General features: G+C 49.8%; 1 protein-coding gene across 1 annotated transcript in view; it reads right to left on the bottom strand.

Annotated features, from left to right (window-relative positions):
• SEZ6L (seizure related 6 homolog like) overlaps positions 1-17,296 on the bottom strand; it is a 185,024-nt gene that overhangs the window by 29,376 nt on the left and 138,352 nt on the right. The window contains exon 10 of the mRNA XM_035017248.1: positions 527-723. Coding sequence (XP_034873139.1) covers positions 527-723 — 197 coding nt within the window. The remainder of the gene's footprint in view (positions 1-526; positions 724-17,296) is intronic.

Below are 17,296 nucleotides of genomic sequence, written 5' to 3'. Positions count from 1 at the left end.
ACAGGAGGTGGGAGAGAATGTGTGATCTCCATTGGATGGGGTTACAGGGGAAGAAGAGCCCTTAGGGAGAGCCCAGCTTCAGTTCAGGCAAGATGGTGGAGATGCTGTTTTGAGAAGTTGCAAACGCAGGAATGTGTGCTGATGATAGAGTCCCAGTTGACTACAAGGGAAACACTGCGAATCTGAAAGTCACGAGGCATCATCTACTAAGTCCTGGTATCGACCCTCTGGAGCAGCTATCAGTTTTTCCATTTTACAGATGACAAAAAGGAGGCTCAGAGAGGTTAAGTGACTTGCCCAAGATCACACAGCCATTGATAGCAGTACTAAAACTCAAACCCTGGTGCTTCCCACCAGAGAGCCCAAATGTTTAAAAACTACACATACTTATTGTGCCAATAAATTAAAAGACTGTGCCAATATATTAAAAGACCCGTGTAGCACATAACCCTCCAAAAGACATATCTAGAAGAAACCATCTAAACACACACACACACACACACACACACGGACTGGAGACACTTACCTACGTAGTTCATGATAAATCCCTGGCCTTTCCCAAAGATGAGGCCAGCAGGGTCCGAGTGGAACTGGATGGTTAAGTCCGGCGTGGACGAGTACAGCTTCTGGGGACCACTGTTCCCAAGATACTGCCCCAAGATGTGAGGCATGACCTCATCGCCATCATAGATAGTCAGGATGTCGCTGTTGCTCAGGTTCAGGCTGGGGGGTGGGGCAGAGAGAAGAGGAGGGGTCCTGTGAAACACAGTTATGGGCATTCAACAAGCCTTTGATTTATTTTTTCAGGCAACACACAGGTTTGTGAGGTATACTTGGTGGCAGGCGCCAGGCTAGGAACCGGGGTTGAGGTAGGCAGAGACCACAGATGTGAGCAGGACATGCTGATCCTGCCCACGAGCGCCCATGGTGCCTGGGTTTGGGGAGGGACTGGGTTTTTGAAGACTCACGCAGGAGATGGTCTTCCCTACAAGAACTCATTGCACGGTTGAATGCTGAATTGTAAGTAGAACTGCCTTCAATGCCAGTGAAGCTGAGTGCCCCGCCCTGGGTTACCTGCTGGGGGTGTGGCATGGGTCTTCCCTTCTTCTCGGATGCAGAACAAGCTGACTGCATTTTATTTTATTTTATTTTATTTTTTTTTTTACTTTTTTTTTTTTAATTCTTATGTTAATCCCCATACATTACATCGTTAGTTTTAGATGAAGTGTTCCATGATTCATTGTTTGTGCACAACACCCAGTGCTCCATGCAGAACGTGCCCTCCTCAATACCCACCACGAGGCTAACCCATCCTCCCACCCCCTTCCCCTCTAGAACCCTGTTTGTTTTTCAGAGTCCATCCTCTCTCATGGTTCGTCCAGCCCTCCGATTTCCCCCGCCTCATTCTTCCCCTCCCGCTACCTTCTTCTTCTTCTTCTTCTTCTTTTTTTTTTTTTCTTAACATATATTGCATTATTTGTTTCAGAGGTACAGATCTGAGATTCAACAGTCCTGCACAATTCACAGTGCTTACCAGAGCACACGCCCTCCCCAGTGTCTATCACCCAGTCACCCCATCCCTCCCACCCCACCCCCACTCCAACAACACTCAGTTTGTTTCCTGCGATTAAGAATTCCTCATATCAGTGAGATCATATGATACATGTCTTTCTCTGTTTGACTTATTTCACTCAACATAATACCCTCCAGTTCCATCCACGTCGTTGCAAATGGCAAGATCTCATTCCTTTTGATGGCTGCATAATATTCCATTGTATATATATATATACCACTTCTTCTTTATCCATTCATCTGTCGATGGACATCTTGGCTCTTTCCACAGTTTGGCTATTGTGGACATTGCTGCTATAAACATCGGGGTACACGTACCCCTTCGGATCCCTACTTTTGTATCTTTGGGGTAAATACCCAGTAGTGCAATTGCTGGATAAGCTGACTGCATTTTAATTAGAACCTGCATCTTCCATGTCAGGTGAAATGAGCCTTCCAATCATTATGTGGCAAAGTCCTCAAAATCAAACCCGGGTATCTATGATGTTTAGGGGATGGCGTGGAGGGCGGGACGGAGGCACCTTATTCCTGAAATATGCTCAAACCTGCTATCAATATTCATAACATGAAAGGACGACCCATTTCCAAAGGCTGGAATGCAGGAAAGCACCTTGACACTAAATATCAGGACTGCAATGGACAGTTAATAATCCAGAGAGCACTTCCATGTGCTGCAAACACATGCGTCATGTGAGGTGTGCAGGATGAAAATTGATCTCTGATGGAAAGAACGCCAGATAAGTCAGCGTTGGCTGCCGACAGATATTAACTCATGCCTTTTTTCCCTTCCATTCTCCTCCTTCCCCCTCTCTTACATCGTTCACCTTTTCTTGTGTCCTTCTCCCTAATATTTTTGAATACCTCCTATCTACCAAGCTTCTATCAGGGAACACAAGAATCTCAGAGCGGTGGTAGATTTAGACTAGGAAACCAGAGATTGTGGTAGCAATTACGATCCAGGTGAGTGCAGAGGGAGGAGACTGGGGGGCATCCTGGAGGCCCTCCTGGAGGAGGTGATGCCTGCTTCGGATTCTCAGGAAAGATTAGAGGGCTAGAAGGTTGATAAGCAGGGGTTGGTGAGATGGCAAAACACAGGCAGAAGGAGATAGGGATGGAGATCTTGGTTCTTAAAGGAACTTGCCCAGTGGTCAGTGATCCCCAGCTGTGGGTATAGACACGGAAGCCTGGAGGGCTATAGGAGCCAGACCCTGAAGGGCTTAGAGAGCCAAGTTTATGTGTTTGGATGTCATCTGGCTTGGGATGGGAGCAAACAGACACTGTCTGAGGAGAGGTGTTCCAGGAACTGGCCCTAAGCGAAGTTCCTAGAACTGATGCAGGGTACTGATAGCCCGCCCTCCTGACAGCGTCATCCAGCACCCCAGGACCGTGTTCTCCTTCCCCAGTCTGGGAGGGCGGAGGAGGGGTGGAAACCACCCAAGCCCGTGCTTCCTTCTGGTAGTAAGAACAAAGCAAAAGAAACCCAAGGAACATTGTGGAAGGATGGCTCCCAGAGGGCAGGGGATGTATTCACAGTGATGTGCTCCGCAACACCTCTCATATTCCTCACGTAAAGTTGTCCCCCGGGCCGGCTTAGGGAGATTCCAACTGCCCCCATGGCCGCCATCAGCTTCCCTTGCACCACCCCCAAAACACCCTCTCCTGACAAAAGCTGTCCGCTGGTTTTGCATGTGGGAATTCAAGACAGAGCCCCTCGCGTCATACCCTCTGCCAGTTTCCAGCGAAGGCTACAGCCTCTAAACCCTATTGTATTGAAATTCTGGAGTTGCCACCTTCTCTTGCACACCATAGGTGCTCGGTAAATGCTAGGGTATGAAAGAGCCTGCCAGAGAGGCTATTTGACAGCAGAAACCGTGCGGTTGAGGTCAGCTCTTGACCTGTGATAGGGAAGAGCCTCTTAACCCTAAGAACCATGGAAACATCAATCGTCTGCGAAAGTGCTGGATTAGGCTGGTGTGAAACATGGTAGATCGCCAATATTTATTTCTTAAGCTGACTTCACAGCTGATCTGCCGGTAATAGTGAGTTCCAGAGAGTCTGCAACTTGGCTTTACTATATCACTCATTTCAATGATCTAAATGCAGCAGAAGCATCTTCACGGGGGCAAATAATTTCACTTGAAAACCCTAGCATGGCTCTTTGTAAAGTAGGAAGTAGCAGAGCGCGCTGCCTTGGAAATCAGCAAGCTCTGGTTTGATTCTTGGCTCTGATACTTGCATGGGGGGCGGGTACCAGTTGTTTTTTTTTTTTGAAGCTCCTTGTCTGTGAATTTCCAGTCTATGTCCTGGGCTTTCGGAGTGAGGTAAGGCATCCTGAAAATCTGGGACCAAATGCCAGATGTACTCAGAGCACCTGAGCAAGTCTGGTCAAGGCATTCGAATGTTATGTCGTGTCACCGTGTCGTTATGAACATCACCATCACCATCACCATCATCCTTACCATCATCATGGTTGCTATGATCACGCTCTCTTTAGACCGCTGTTTACACCAAATGACATCAGATGACTTCCACCAGTAGTTCTCAGTTAGGGGTGGTTTTTTTTTCCCCAGGAGACAGTTAGCCATGTCTAGAGACATGGTTGTCCCAACTAGGGGGGAGGTGCCACTGGGGAGGCGATGAGAGGGATACTGTTAAACATCCTACACTGTGCAAGAGCGCCTCCCACAACAAAGAATTATCTGGTTGAAAATGTCAGTTGCACTAAGGTTGAGAAACACTAATTTATGTGAATGCCTTTTGTAAACAGTGTGCAACAGACTATTCACTGTAACTTCTATTGTCCTGGGATTTCCGCAGAGGTCCCCTAAGCTAAGAATAAGCAAATAGCATAAGAAAAAGCATTCTTACTTTTTTAAAGGGCTGTCCAGTCAGGCTTTCTCGTGAGAAGGAAGCAGCCCACCCAGCCCCTTCCCACCACAGAATTCCCAGCCCGAGGAGCCCTGTGGAGGATGTGGGAAGTTTGAAAATGAATGAGGTTCAGGGCTCTGTGATTAGTAGACTGAGCCACACTTGTTATGACCAGAAAACCTATAAAAATGAAGCTTCCACCCAAGAAGTAAAAAAAAAAAAAAGTAGACCATGAATCAAGGAGCAGTGAAAAAATGAGGTTTTTCTCTGCCGAATCCTTCTGGATCCACCTTTTTGGTAGACGAGTTCCACTGATATATGCAAATGCTGGTAATTGATTCCCTGCTCATCTCTAAAGACAAGCCTGCATTTCGCCCGTCCGTCCAGCATATTTGATATACCAGGGGCATCCAGGGTCCCTGCCGCTGGACCGTCCTCAGCAACTGAGATGAAAATGCAGACTTAGCAGCCCAGAGACTGGCCTGGGGCCGAGCAGGGGCTTTCCACTGAGGACCCGAGTGAGATGTTGACCAGAGACCATCTAGGGAGGTGCTGAGAAATCAGGATGTCAGCGTGACTCCAGAACAAAGGGGAGGTGGACAGGTGCCGGCAGGCAGGTGGGTTCGGTGGGACTGGAATTGGGTGTAGCAGGTCCCCCTCAGGGAGGATGCCACAGGGCCAGTCCCTGCTGGCTTCAGCCACTCTCTGCTGCCAGAGGGCAAGGCTTTCTTGGAGCTCCTGCCAGGAGACCTCAGCTTGTGGGTCTCCTTCTCGCCCATCTCCTTGGCCACCGCCCTTAGTTTTTCTCCATCCCTTTTCAGTTGGACTGTGGGACAGCACCTCCTTCGTGGCCCCAGTCCCTCTCCTCGCAGCCAGATGAGTCCTTCTGAAACATAAATCTGGCCTCTTCATGGAACAGATGAATGGAGAAGCAAAATGTGGTGTATCCCTACAATGGACTATCATTCAGCCACGAATAGGAATGAAGCACAGACACATGCTACACCATGGATGAAACTTCGACTTTGTGCTGAGTGAAAGAATCCTGTCCTAAATGGCCACATGGTGCATGGTTCCACTGCAAAGAAATCCCCAGAATAGATAAAGCCATAGAGACAGAAAACCACTTGGTGGTTGCCAAGGGCTCGGAGGAAGGGTCTGGGAGGAACGGAGACCGCTGGCTTAACAGGTGTGGGGTTTGTTTTGGGGAGGATGAGAGTGCTTTAAAACTAGATGGAGGTGTTGATTGCACAATATTGTGAGTGTACTAAATGCACTGAACTACAGAAGTTAAAATGGTTAAGGGCACATTATGCAAATTTTACTTCAATTACAAAGACATTATACCTCATCTCAGGGTAAAGTGCAGTTTTGACCTTAGCTCCAGGGTTTCCCTGTACCTATTTTCTGCACCCCCTTATCTCCCCACAGCTTCATCCCTCACTATCTCTTTCAACCCCAATATTTTACACTCCAGCCAGAATCAATTACTCATCAATCTCTCTCCAAGGAATGTAGAAGCACCTGCAAGGTTTTCCACAGGCCATCGTCCTCTCTAGCCTGAATCCTTATTTAGCCTATGACTGTAGACCTGGGTAACTCTTCCCCCCTCATCTCCCTCACAGTCTTCTGTGATTTACTCATGCATGGAGCCCCCACTGCCCCATCTGAGTCTGGGCTGGGGACCCCTTCTGTGCTCACCCCTCCTACGGAGCTCAGGACTAGGCACTCCAATGGTCTGGGGCATCTGCACAGACCAGAAGCTCCCTGAGGCCGAGGGCAAGTCAGTCCAGCTCACTGCTGTCTGTATCCCCAGCTCGGCACCGTGCTGAGTGTGTGTTGGATGAATCAGCACCAGCCCAGGGGCAAGTGTCTGGATCTGAGCCTCAGCTCCCACCCAGGGTGGGCTGTGGCTCTGACCTCATCTCTGCCTGGGACCTTGACCCCAAATGGACTTACTTGTGCCAAACTTGGAAGGGGAACTCCTCTCTTCCTGGCTGCTTTCAGCACTTGCCTCCACGGGTTAACTGGGAAGCTCTAAATGACTGGAGCTGCCTCAAATGATTTCTGCCCCATCCGCCTCCTTGGCCCTGATTGCCTACATCCTCCATTCTTTTTCAGTATGCTGGTTGCCAGAATCAAGCTTGGCACCAAGACACCCCTACATTTCCTGATAAGCCACTCCAATGCCAGCCCATGGCCTTGACCGGCTGGGTTGTAGCTCTCTCTCCCTCTCCACCTTGACCCTGCTCTAGGCATATCCTGCAGCCCCTTCCAGGGTCTGAGCAGCCATCTGTGGGCACACTACCCAGTGCTTCCTCTTCTGGTGTTCCCTGTCACCTCCTCCTTGTCTCAGGGCCAGATATTTGAGAAAAGATCTCCCAAGACCCTTAGCTTTGGAATAACAACAATGCTGCCTACTGAGTCTTAAGCACTCAAACAGCAACTTCACTCTAAAACTTAGGATCATCCCCATTTTATAGATCAGGAAACTGAGGCTCTACTGGGAGAAACCACTTGCCCAAGGTCACAAAAGAATCAGACCTAAGTCTGTTGGATGCCAAAGCCTGAGATGTGAACTATTATTTTACATGATGTCCGTGAAAGCCACATGTACATGTCTCCAAAGAGTGTGACTCGGGGCGCCTGGGTGGCTCAGTCGGTTGAGAGCAAGACTCCTGATTTCGGCTCAGGTCATGTTCTCAGGGTTGTGGGATCGAGCCTGGCATCTGGCTCTGTGCTCAAAGGGGAGTCTGCTTGAGATTCGCTCTCTTCCTCTCCCTCTGCCCTTCCCCACCAAGTGAAGAAATAAAATCTTTTTTTAAAAAGTGTGACTAGCTTCAGTCTGGTATCAGAAAGTGTGAAAAACATTACAAATAAAATCTGTAGGATGAGGAAGCCCCATCTCACTGCCCCTGGCATCCTGCTGTACCTTAAGTTCTTTTTTTTTTTTTTTAAAGATTTTATTTATTCATGAGAGACAGAGAGAGAGAGAGAGGCAGAGGGAGAAGCAGGCTCCCAAGGAGCAGGGAGCCCGATGCGGGACTCGATCCCAGGACCCTGGGATCATGACCTGAGCCGAAGGCAGACGCTCAACCATCTGAGCCACCCAGGCGCCCTGTACCTTAAGTTCTTACGACAGCATCACTAAAGTCCATTCGATTAGATCCATCATTTCAACTTTTGTTTTCCTACCAAGGTAATATTTCTTCTCCCTACAGACTCCCTGTGTTGAAAGATTGTCTCCTAAACATTTTACATTTCCTGATAACGATTAAATCTGCCTTGTTTTGTTGTCATTATCGATGGTGTATAATCGAATATGTAATAAAACCAGCATTAAACTGGTGACAGTCTGGGGGGAGGGCTTTATTTTGGCAGAGAGAAAGTTTCTGTTACATTTTTGGGGGTACTTAAAAACAGTCTGGGTGCCCGGCTGGCTCAGTCGGTGGTGCATGTGACTCTTGATCCCGGGTTCGTGAGTTCAAGCCCCACGTTGGGTATAGAGATTACTTAAAAGTAAAATCTTAGGGCGCCTGGGTGGCTCAGTTGGTTAAGCGACTGCCTTCGGCTCAGGTCATGATCCTGGATTCCTGGGATCGAGTCCCGCATCGGGCTCCCTGCTCGGCAGGGAGCCTGCTTCTCCCTCTGACCCTCCTCCCTCTCATGCTCTCTGTCTCTCATTCTCTCTCTCAAATAAATAAATAAATAAAATCTTTAAAAAAAATTTTTTAAAAAAGTAAAATCTTAAAAAAAAGAAGAGCCTGTGAAGGATGCATGAGAAACTCTAGTTACCGTGGTTGCCTCTAGGGAGGGGCACAGGAGAGGAGATTATTTGCTGTGTAAAGTAGGGAAACTTAATTTTCACAGTAGACTTTTCTGTTCTTTGGAGGTTTTTAAATCTTCTTAAATTTTTAAAGTTTAAAAAAAAATTTTTTTTGACAGAGAGGTAGAGAGAGAGAGCACAAGTAGGCAGAGCGGCAGGCAGAGGGAGAGGGAGAAGCAGGCTCTCCGCTGAGCAGGGAGCCCGACGCAGGGCTTGATCCCAGGATGCTGGGATCATGACTTGAGCTGAAGGCAGCCGCTTAACCTCCTGAGCCACCCAGGCGCCCCTGTACTTTTGGGTTTTGAATCATGTGAATATATTACCTCTTCAAAAAGGATAAAAACAGCTCGAGGGACCCCATTATTGTTTTCACTACGGTCTAGAGAGCCAAAGAGATTAGAGTAGCATACAAATTTGATTGTGACACAGATTAGCAAACCCTTCTCTAGTGAAGTAATTCTTCTCCTGGCCAGCAGAGGGCAGTGTATGCCTAAGCATGGTATAGACTGCCATTCAAGGGCAGCAGGTGCTCCCCATCCATACCTCAGCCAATCAGGGGCCCGGATGTGGGGGGAAGGTGGTGGGTGAGCTTTGTAATTGTTGAGCTGCAGTTAATATTCCACAGAGGATGTAGAAAGAAATGATGAGCAAGCCACCTTGCTTTTCTTTATTCCTTTTTAAACAAATGGCTGACCCCTGCTTAGAAATCTTGCCTTTAAAAGGCTTTCCCCAGTGGCATTCACGAGATGATTTTAGCTAGACAAACGTATTTGAAAATGTCTAATGGTTATGTATTTATTTAAATGTGAATTAGAAAAAAATATATAAATATATGGTCTGCACATCAAACTTCTAATTTCATGGACATTATTTTGCTGAGAGTAAGCCAAGTGAAAAAGCAAGCCAATTTATATGCAGTTTAATGGGAAAAAAAATCAGAAATAGCTGGTAATAGAATGGGGCTGTGGAAAAAGTAAAATTAAGCCCCCAGAATAAAGTCCAGTTTCTCAGCCTTTCTGGACTTCCTGGGGGTCTGCTGTCGGGCCCCCAGCCCACTTCTGGTGTCTAAAATGTCTTTGTACACCAGACCCTTTGCAGCCCCTAGACCTGCCTCAGGCTGTGCTGGTTCCTTCATCTGGAGTAAAGGGACCTCACCTTTCTGCTTGACAACATTTTACAAATCCCTTAAGGTCCTTCGGTGCTCCCTACCCCACCCTGCATTTACAGCCATATGATAACTAGCCAAGGTTTCCATAAGGCTTCCCACATGCCAGGAGCTGTTCCAAGCTCTTCACACACCATTTCTACCCTTGGACAAAGCCTGTAAGTACCACTGTCCTCACCCATGTCACAGAGAAGCAGACCGAGGCACCCAGCAGTGAAGAAGATACTACAGCTCAAACAGCTGGTCGTAGAGGACAACCAGAATCCAAACCTACGTTGTCGGGAGGCAGACCCTCTGTCGGCTCCCACCCCAGATTGCCCAAACTCCCTGAAGCCACATGCTCTTTTATTTTTTTAAAGTTTTATTTATTTATTTGAGAGAGAGAGTGAGCGAGAGAGAAAGAAGCACACTCCCCGCTGAGCAGAGAACCGGATGCGGAGCTCGATCCCAGGACCCTGTGATCAAGACCTGAGCTGAAGGCAGATGCTTAACCGACTGAGCCACCCAGGTGCCCCTGAAACCACATGCTCTTCTACCCCGTATCCCCGGAGCCCAGCCCAGGGCTTGGCGCAGATGAGATAAATGTCATTTACATGGATGAATTATGGTGAATTTTTCTCCATTTTCCAGATGGGCAAACTGAGGCTCAGAGGGCTTGAATGACTTTAAGAAAACACTGTGTTGCAATTCAGGCAGGACCTCCACGGGACCGTAGAGATGGTGGTTAAATAAACCATAAGCTTTAAATAAAGCGGGGGGAGGGGGGAGAGAACCGAAGCCCATAAATGCAGTGTTAGGTACATTAAAACTTTTCTAAAAAGACCTGTTCAGAGTTCCTTTGTGTCCATTTCTCGTCGGATCCCCTCAACCACAAAGCGATGTCATGAATCCCATTTTACAAAGGAGTAAACGGAGTCTAGAAAGGCTCAGGTCCCAAGGCCTCTGTGCTCCTTCATGATGCCGCACAGCCAGCGCCGACAGCCCTCCGCACCGTGGAATTTCTGCAGATCCAGTGCTCATTTGGTTTCAATTAAATTTGATAAAATGGCAGACAGAACAAGAAACCATGCTAACTCCAGGGAGGACATAAAAGACCAATCTTTCTGGCTCCCTGAAAGGCCACCTGAATGCATAAAAAATGCACAGTTTTCTTATTGCCTTTTTTGTGCTTTCTCTCTCCCGAGACATTCACCAGGCGCCCTTTGAGGTCAGGCTCAGAACCCAGCCTTGGCCGGTGGATCTCAGTCCTGGCTGCATGTGAGACTCTCTGGGGAGATTTGAACCCTCCCCATGGTGCTTAGGCTGCACTCCAGACCAATCAAACCCTCAGCATCTCGGGGGGTGGGCCCCGGGTTCAGTGTCCCTCAAAATTCTCCAAGAGGCTGCACCAGCAGCCAGGACCCAAAGACACTGCTGTGCCGTGGTTTCAGTGTGGAGGAGGCTCAGACTCTGTTCTCCACTGCCTTCCCTCCTCCTCGGGTTTCTCCACCTCTCCCCCTCTCCACCAATTCCCCCTCTCATCCCCAAAGAGAAAGAGAAGAATGAGACTCCCGTGCTGGACGTGCCTTTCTTCCGGGACCACCCCCGGGCCGAGCTGCTTCTCATTTCCACATCGCTGGATGGGGCCATCTCCGAACACGGCGTGCAAAGCTTTGTCAAGGTCAATGATAAGACATTTCACCACCCGGCATCGTGGATCAGGAGAAAACCCAGCAGCTCCTGGCTGGTTTGTCTACGAAAAAGTCAGTCCTTAACCAGCCTGGTGATTTGCTCCATCTTGAGAGGCAGTGCTAAGAGAATGGGCTCTGATTCAAACCTTCAAGGTGCCGATTTCTAGCTGCGTGACCCTGAGAAAGTGGCTTAACCTCCTGAGCCTCAGTGTCCTCACCTGTAAGATGGGGATGATATTGTGGAGAGCTGTAAAGGAGATAATTAGGGCCAGGAATTTGATTAAAAGAGCATCTTTTGCCTTCAAGAGAATATTTGTGATGAATGATACAGTCCTGCAAAGGGATGAGGGGACGGGGTAGGGTGCTATGGCAGCAAAACCCGGTATCAGGAGGTCGCGCCGGGAGCCGCCCCCTCTGCCACTTCCCTGCTCTGTGACTATGGATGAGTCTCTTGCCCAGCCTGGGCCTCGGTTTCCCCAGATGATAATCTCAGAATCCATGAACTGTAAAAAAATGAATTAACAATGGCCATGGTCTCCTTGTGCTTCATGCTTTCCTTCTATTCTGTAAGTTGGACCCCACATTTCCCCCCTTCCCCATTCAGCAGCGATGAAGGCATCAGGGTGGGAATACCAGGATTCAGATGTAGGTTGGTGAAGCCTGGGCCTCTGGGACTCAAGTGTGACCACGGACAGATCTGTGGCCCTGCCATGACTTTCCTGTGTGGAGATGCCCACAGCTCTTCCTCTTTCTGGAGAGGAGTTTCTCCAAATATATAAAGTTAGTGGGTGGGCTCTGAGGCCTTCTTCATTAGGACCTCTAAGTCAGGGTGCAAGAGCTGACCCTGAGAGACCATCATTAAAGCATAAGTAAATAAGAGCGTAATTAAGGGTGGATTGGGACTTGTGTTGTGTGTGTGTGTGTTTGTGGTGTATGTATGTGTGTGTGAAGTCCGTGGTGCGTGCACGCAGGGGTGGTGATACCCACGCACGTGCACGCACACACACACAGACACACACATACACACAGGTGGTGGTGGCCCCGGGCTCCGCAGGGCTGGAGGAACATGTTACAGAGCTGTCCCCAGCAGGAGCCGACCGCGGCGGCATGTGTCCCCGTCATTCCGGACCCCCATCACGATGCGCAGGGAGAAGGCCCTCGTCGTCGCGCCTGGTGTGGCTCGGCTGAGCGGCCACCAGGCTGCGCGGGGCGCGTGGGTCGCGTGGGCCGAGCGCAGGAAGCGTCCTCCAGGGCCAAACCTAGAGGGCTCACCCGAGCTCACACCAGGCTGGCGTCCAGGGGCCTCCCCGGGCCACGGCCGTCAGGGGACCACGGTCAGGGCCTCCGGCCGCACGCACTGTCTACACCGCGGCGTTGACCATGCCGCTGGCCCGCTCAGAACTCTCCAGGCCACCGGCTGCCGTCAGGATCGCACCGCTTCCACTCCGAGAGGCAGGGCCGAGAGGTGGTGCGGCCCATGGGCCCAGCGTCAGGCAGCCGGGTCCCAACCCTGGCACCCCCACGTCCAGCTGGCCAGCCACCGAGAGCCCCTCTGAGCGTCTGTGTCTTCCTCGGTGACGCGGGGGACCTCAGCGTGCGGACTCCTTGGTTGCTCTGAGAATTAAGTAAGCTGACCCGGGTACTGGGCACACGGAGAGCCTGGCGGGCGGGAAGGGCTCGATCCGTGGGAGTTGTTATCTCTGGGCCTCGGGTAATCTAGGGCGATAGCAGCCACAAGGTGAGCCCTCAGGAAACCCCGCTGAATAGTCAGTGCGCGAGGCCACTGCACGTCAGGGCTTCATAAAACAAGCAGCGCGTCTCCCCAGGGTGTCAATCTAATTGCACCCGAACGCCCTGAGCTCTAGGTGTGCGCCGGCAAGGACGAAGGCCCAGCTCAGGACAGGGGATGGGTCGCTGCTCGCGCCATCACCGGGGCTGGGAGGAGCGTGGAGGGGCTGGGGCAGGAAACAGGCAGGTGTTGCGGGACGATCTATCCTGGAGCTTGTGATATCCCGCCACCAGCGACCACGCCACGGGGAGCAGTCAGTCAGGTGGATGCCTGGCCAGAACTTTTCCATGAACCTTCTTTTTAAAGATTTATTTATTTATTTATTTGCGAGAGAGAATGAGAGACAGAGAGCACGAGAGGGAGGAGGGTCAGAGGGAGAAGCAGACTCCCCGGCGAGCAGGGAGCCCGATGCGGGACTCGATCCCGGGACTCCAGGATCATGACCTGAGCCGAAGGCAGTCGCTTAACCGACTGAGCCACCCAGGCGCCCTCCATGAACCTTCTTGATTCCTCACTGTCACACCAAATGCCACGCTCAGGGGATATCAGCCATGGTGCGAGCATGAGTGTGTGTGTGTGTCTGTGTGTCTGTGTGTGTGTGTGGTTGCATAAAGGAGCTTAGTGTATGTACATCCTAGGAGTAAGAATTCATCATGGTCGTCACCATCATAGCTGCCAATTAAATTACTCAGTGTGTGTAATGCACCAGGTCCTTGCCAAGTGTTTCATCCTCTCGGACTCTAAGAAGCGGGTACCTTTACGATCCTCATTTTAAAGATAGGAAACTGAGATTCAGAGAAGTGGAGTGACTTATCACACAGCAGATAAGTGGAAGATCTGGGACCTGAACCCAAGATTTCCTACCATGAGCAAAGGCCTTTTTCCCTCTCCCGCATGTTGGAGGCATCGTGTAGAGAATGAAACATTCCCCGAGCCTTCTAAATTCCAGGTACCTGGGGGTGCCTGGGTGGCTCAGTCGGTTAAGTATCTGTCTTCAGCTCAGGTCATGATCCCGGGGTCCTAGGATAAATCCCCATGCTGGGCTCCCTGCTTGCAGGGAGCCTGCTTCTCCCTCTCCTCCACACTTGTGCTCTCTCTCTCTCAAATAAATAAATAAAATTCTAAAAAAATAAATTCCAGGTACCAGGTGCCAAGTGCCAATCTCATCTCCTTCACTCCAAGAGGTGGGATCGTAGGCCAGTTCTTCACCTCTCTGAGCCTTGGATTCCTTCAGTAAAATGGGGATGGTGAGGGCCACCTCATAGGGCCATCGTACATAGTGATGCCGTTAGGAGCTTTGGATGGTGAACCAGGAGCCCTGAGTTCTAACCCCCACTCTTCCCTGGCCTAGGCAGCTTGAGTGCGAACATGATTTCAAAGCTCTGTCCCTCCCCGTGTCCACGCTCTTTGCAGCGAGACTTCAAAACATCCGCCATCAAGAGGTGGAGTCTCTTTCTCCACCCTTAGAATGTGGGCTGGCTCTTGCTTTGTGACTTGCCATAGGATATGGCAGATGATGCTGCTGGGCCAATTTCTAGTCTAGGCTCAAGAGGCCTTGAATGCTGCTTCTCATCGTCTTAGAACCCTGGCTGGTCACCATGGGAAGAAGCCTGAGCTAGCTGTTGGAGGATGGAGCAGATAAGCCATCCCTAGGCTAGCCCAGACCCTCTGATGGCCAACCCACCCAAACACCTAAGAAATCTTCAGAACGACCTACCCAACCTATTGCTGCCCAGAGATGCCCAGAGACGCATGCGTGAGCCAGCTGAGAGCAGAAGAACTGCCTTGCTGACCTGGAGATGCGTAAGAAATGATACAAGCTTGCTGTTTCATGCTGTTGAGTTTAGGGGTCATTTGTTACACAGTAATAGCTGACTGATAGAGTAACCTTGGGACAGTCTCTTCTGATTTCCAGGCCTCAGTTTCCTTATCTGTAACAGGATGGGATTTGGGCTCTAGGAACTTTGCTGTTCTTGGATTCCTTACAACTTCTGGCTCTGGGAAAATCCCATTTCCCTCCAGTAATGGATTGGAAGGTTTTTATTTCTACTGGGGCCTTTGCTGGACATTTCTGCTGGACATCTGTGCTCCTGGGGTCAACGCTGCCCTCGACTGCTGACCCTTCTTTCTTGCCTAGATCTCAAGCTGAATTCTTGCAGCGCAAAGCAGTGACATCCCTGTTTTAAGAACTGTAGTGCCTCTGGACAAGGCACTTAATTTTTAGGGCTTGGAATTAACTTAGCACAGAACAGGGTTGGCAGTAGCTGAAGAGAAATATTCCACAGCTATCAATCATATGGTTACTGGGCTTTGTTATTAGGTCCTTTTATTTCCTGGTTAGAGAACCGTGTTGGGGCCCATAAACAGGGAGAGATTTGGGGCTGGGCTCTGTAGCAGAGTCAGAGAAGGCAAGCTGGATGGAGCCTGGCTGAAACTTTTTTCTTCCAGAGATGTATGGTTATAATAGGTCCCAGGAAATGGGGGGCAAAGGGGGAAGGCACCTCTCTGAGCCTTAGTTTCTTCTTCTGTAAGATGGGACTAGGCATTTGTCCCTTGTGGAGCACCTCTCTACTATTTATTGTGGGGTTACAACACTGGCTTTGGCCCAGGAGATCTGAGTTCGAGTCCTGACTCGGCCCCTCCCCAGCCATGTCCTCAAGCAACTTCGTCTCTCCCAGTCTCAGTTCCCTTATCAGTAAAAGGGGATAACCACGGGGTACCTGGGTGGTTCAGTCGGTTAAGCATCTGCCTTTGGCTCAGGTCATGATCTCAGGGTCCCGGGATCGAGCCCTGTGCTGGGCTCCCTGCTCAGAAGGAAGTCAGCTTGTCTATCTGCCCTTCCCCCAGCTTGTGCTCTCTCTCTCTCTCTCTCTCAAATAAATAAAATCTTTAGAAAACAATAAAAAGGAGGGGGCACCTGGGTGGCTCAGTCATTAAGCGTCTGCCTTCGGCTCAAGTCATGATCCCAGCTCCCTGGTATCGAGCCCCGCATCGGGCTCCCTGCTCAGCGGGAAGCCTGCTCCTCCCTCTCCCTCTGCCACTCTCCCTGCTCATTCTCTCTCTCTCTCTTTCACTGTCTCTTTTTCTCATAAATAAATAAAATCTTTAACAAGAATAAAAGGGGATAGCCACTGTGACATCACCTAAGTGTCCTGGTAGGAGTGAAATGATTTAATACGGGTAAAGGGCTCAGCAACTTGCAAATAGCAAGTGCTCGATGAGTTTAAGACATTTTTTATATGGTGTCATCATCAATGAAATAATGCATGCAGAGTATTTAGCATAAAATGCGGCACAGAGGAAAGGGTGAAAATAGAGTTGACTGTGGTTATTTGCTGATTTTAGGTCAGAAACTTTACTAAGAACTTCACGTTATTTAACTAACTCACACACTCACCACCTCTCTCTCTCTCTCTCTCATCCAACAGATATTTATCGAGCACCTGCTGTGCGCCAGGCGCTGGGGATAAGGAGAACAAGCATCCTGTTGTGAGTCCAGGAATGGCCACCTGCAGTCACCTGTCCGAGACCACAGAGCTAGTGGGGGTAGCAGAGCCAGGATTTAAATGTAGCTCTTTTGGACTCTAGAAGCTGTTATGTCTCCCTGTCATGTGGCATTTTCAAGACTGTGACTGCCCAGTGTGCTCAGCGTCTGCAGCCACACTTAGGTGGTTTTTCTGGTCTCAGCTCTGACTTGCTGTGTGATGCTAGGCAAGGTACTTCCCCTCTCTGGGCCCCTCCCAGCTCTTCCATTCTGAGATACCTTCACCAATAATTATTTAGTTCTTTTATTTTCCTTTCTATGCTTTATCTTGAGAGAGAGAGAGAGAGGGAGGGAGGGAGGGAGAGAGGAAGAGAGAAATTTCAGAAACCCTTAAGGTTTTAAAAGACTCATGCTCAGTTGTGTTTTAGGTAAGCTGATGGAGCTGAGAGGTACATGATGGGTTAGGGAATAGGCATTTGGGGTATGAAGGAGGTTTAGCCTGGGGGGGTCCTGACTCATTTTAAGATTACACACCCCCCTTCCCACCTCTAACGCCAATAATGCAAGGCAGACGGTTCTAATTAATGCTGCAATTCAGGGCATCCATTTGGTATCTAACCGTCCCTGTTTTCACAGCTCCAGGGTCCTGCTCCCAGGTGCCCCCCCTGGAATGCCCTTCCCCCATTCCAGCTTGGCCAACTGACACTCTTCAGCATTCTGCTCGGATGTCACCCTCTCTGTGACGGTTCCACGGCCAGCAGGGCTAATGCAGCGTCCTGCTACCTCCCCCATCCTCACCCCTCCAGCCACACCATTCAGCCCGCATCTCGCCGGGTTGTCTAATAATGGCACCACTTCCCTTCCTGAACTTTGAGTTTCTGGAGGCCTGGGAGCCTCCCTGGTGCATCACAGAGACATATGG

This window comes from Mirounga leonina, unplaced genomic scaffold (genome assembly GCF_011800145.1).
Source record: "Mirounga leonina isolate KUSES-001 unplaced genomic scaffold, KU_Mleo_1.0 Mir_171, whole genome shotgun sequence".
Taxonomy (NCBI): Eukaryota; Metazoa; Chordata; class Mammalia; order Carnivora; family Phocidae; genus Mirounga; species Mirounga leonina.
Note: the sequence above shows the minus strand (reverse complement) of the source record. Positions and strands in the feature narration are given on the sequence as shown.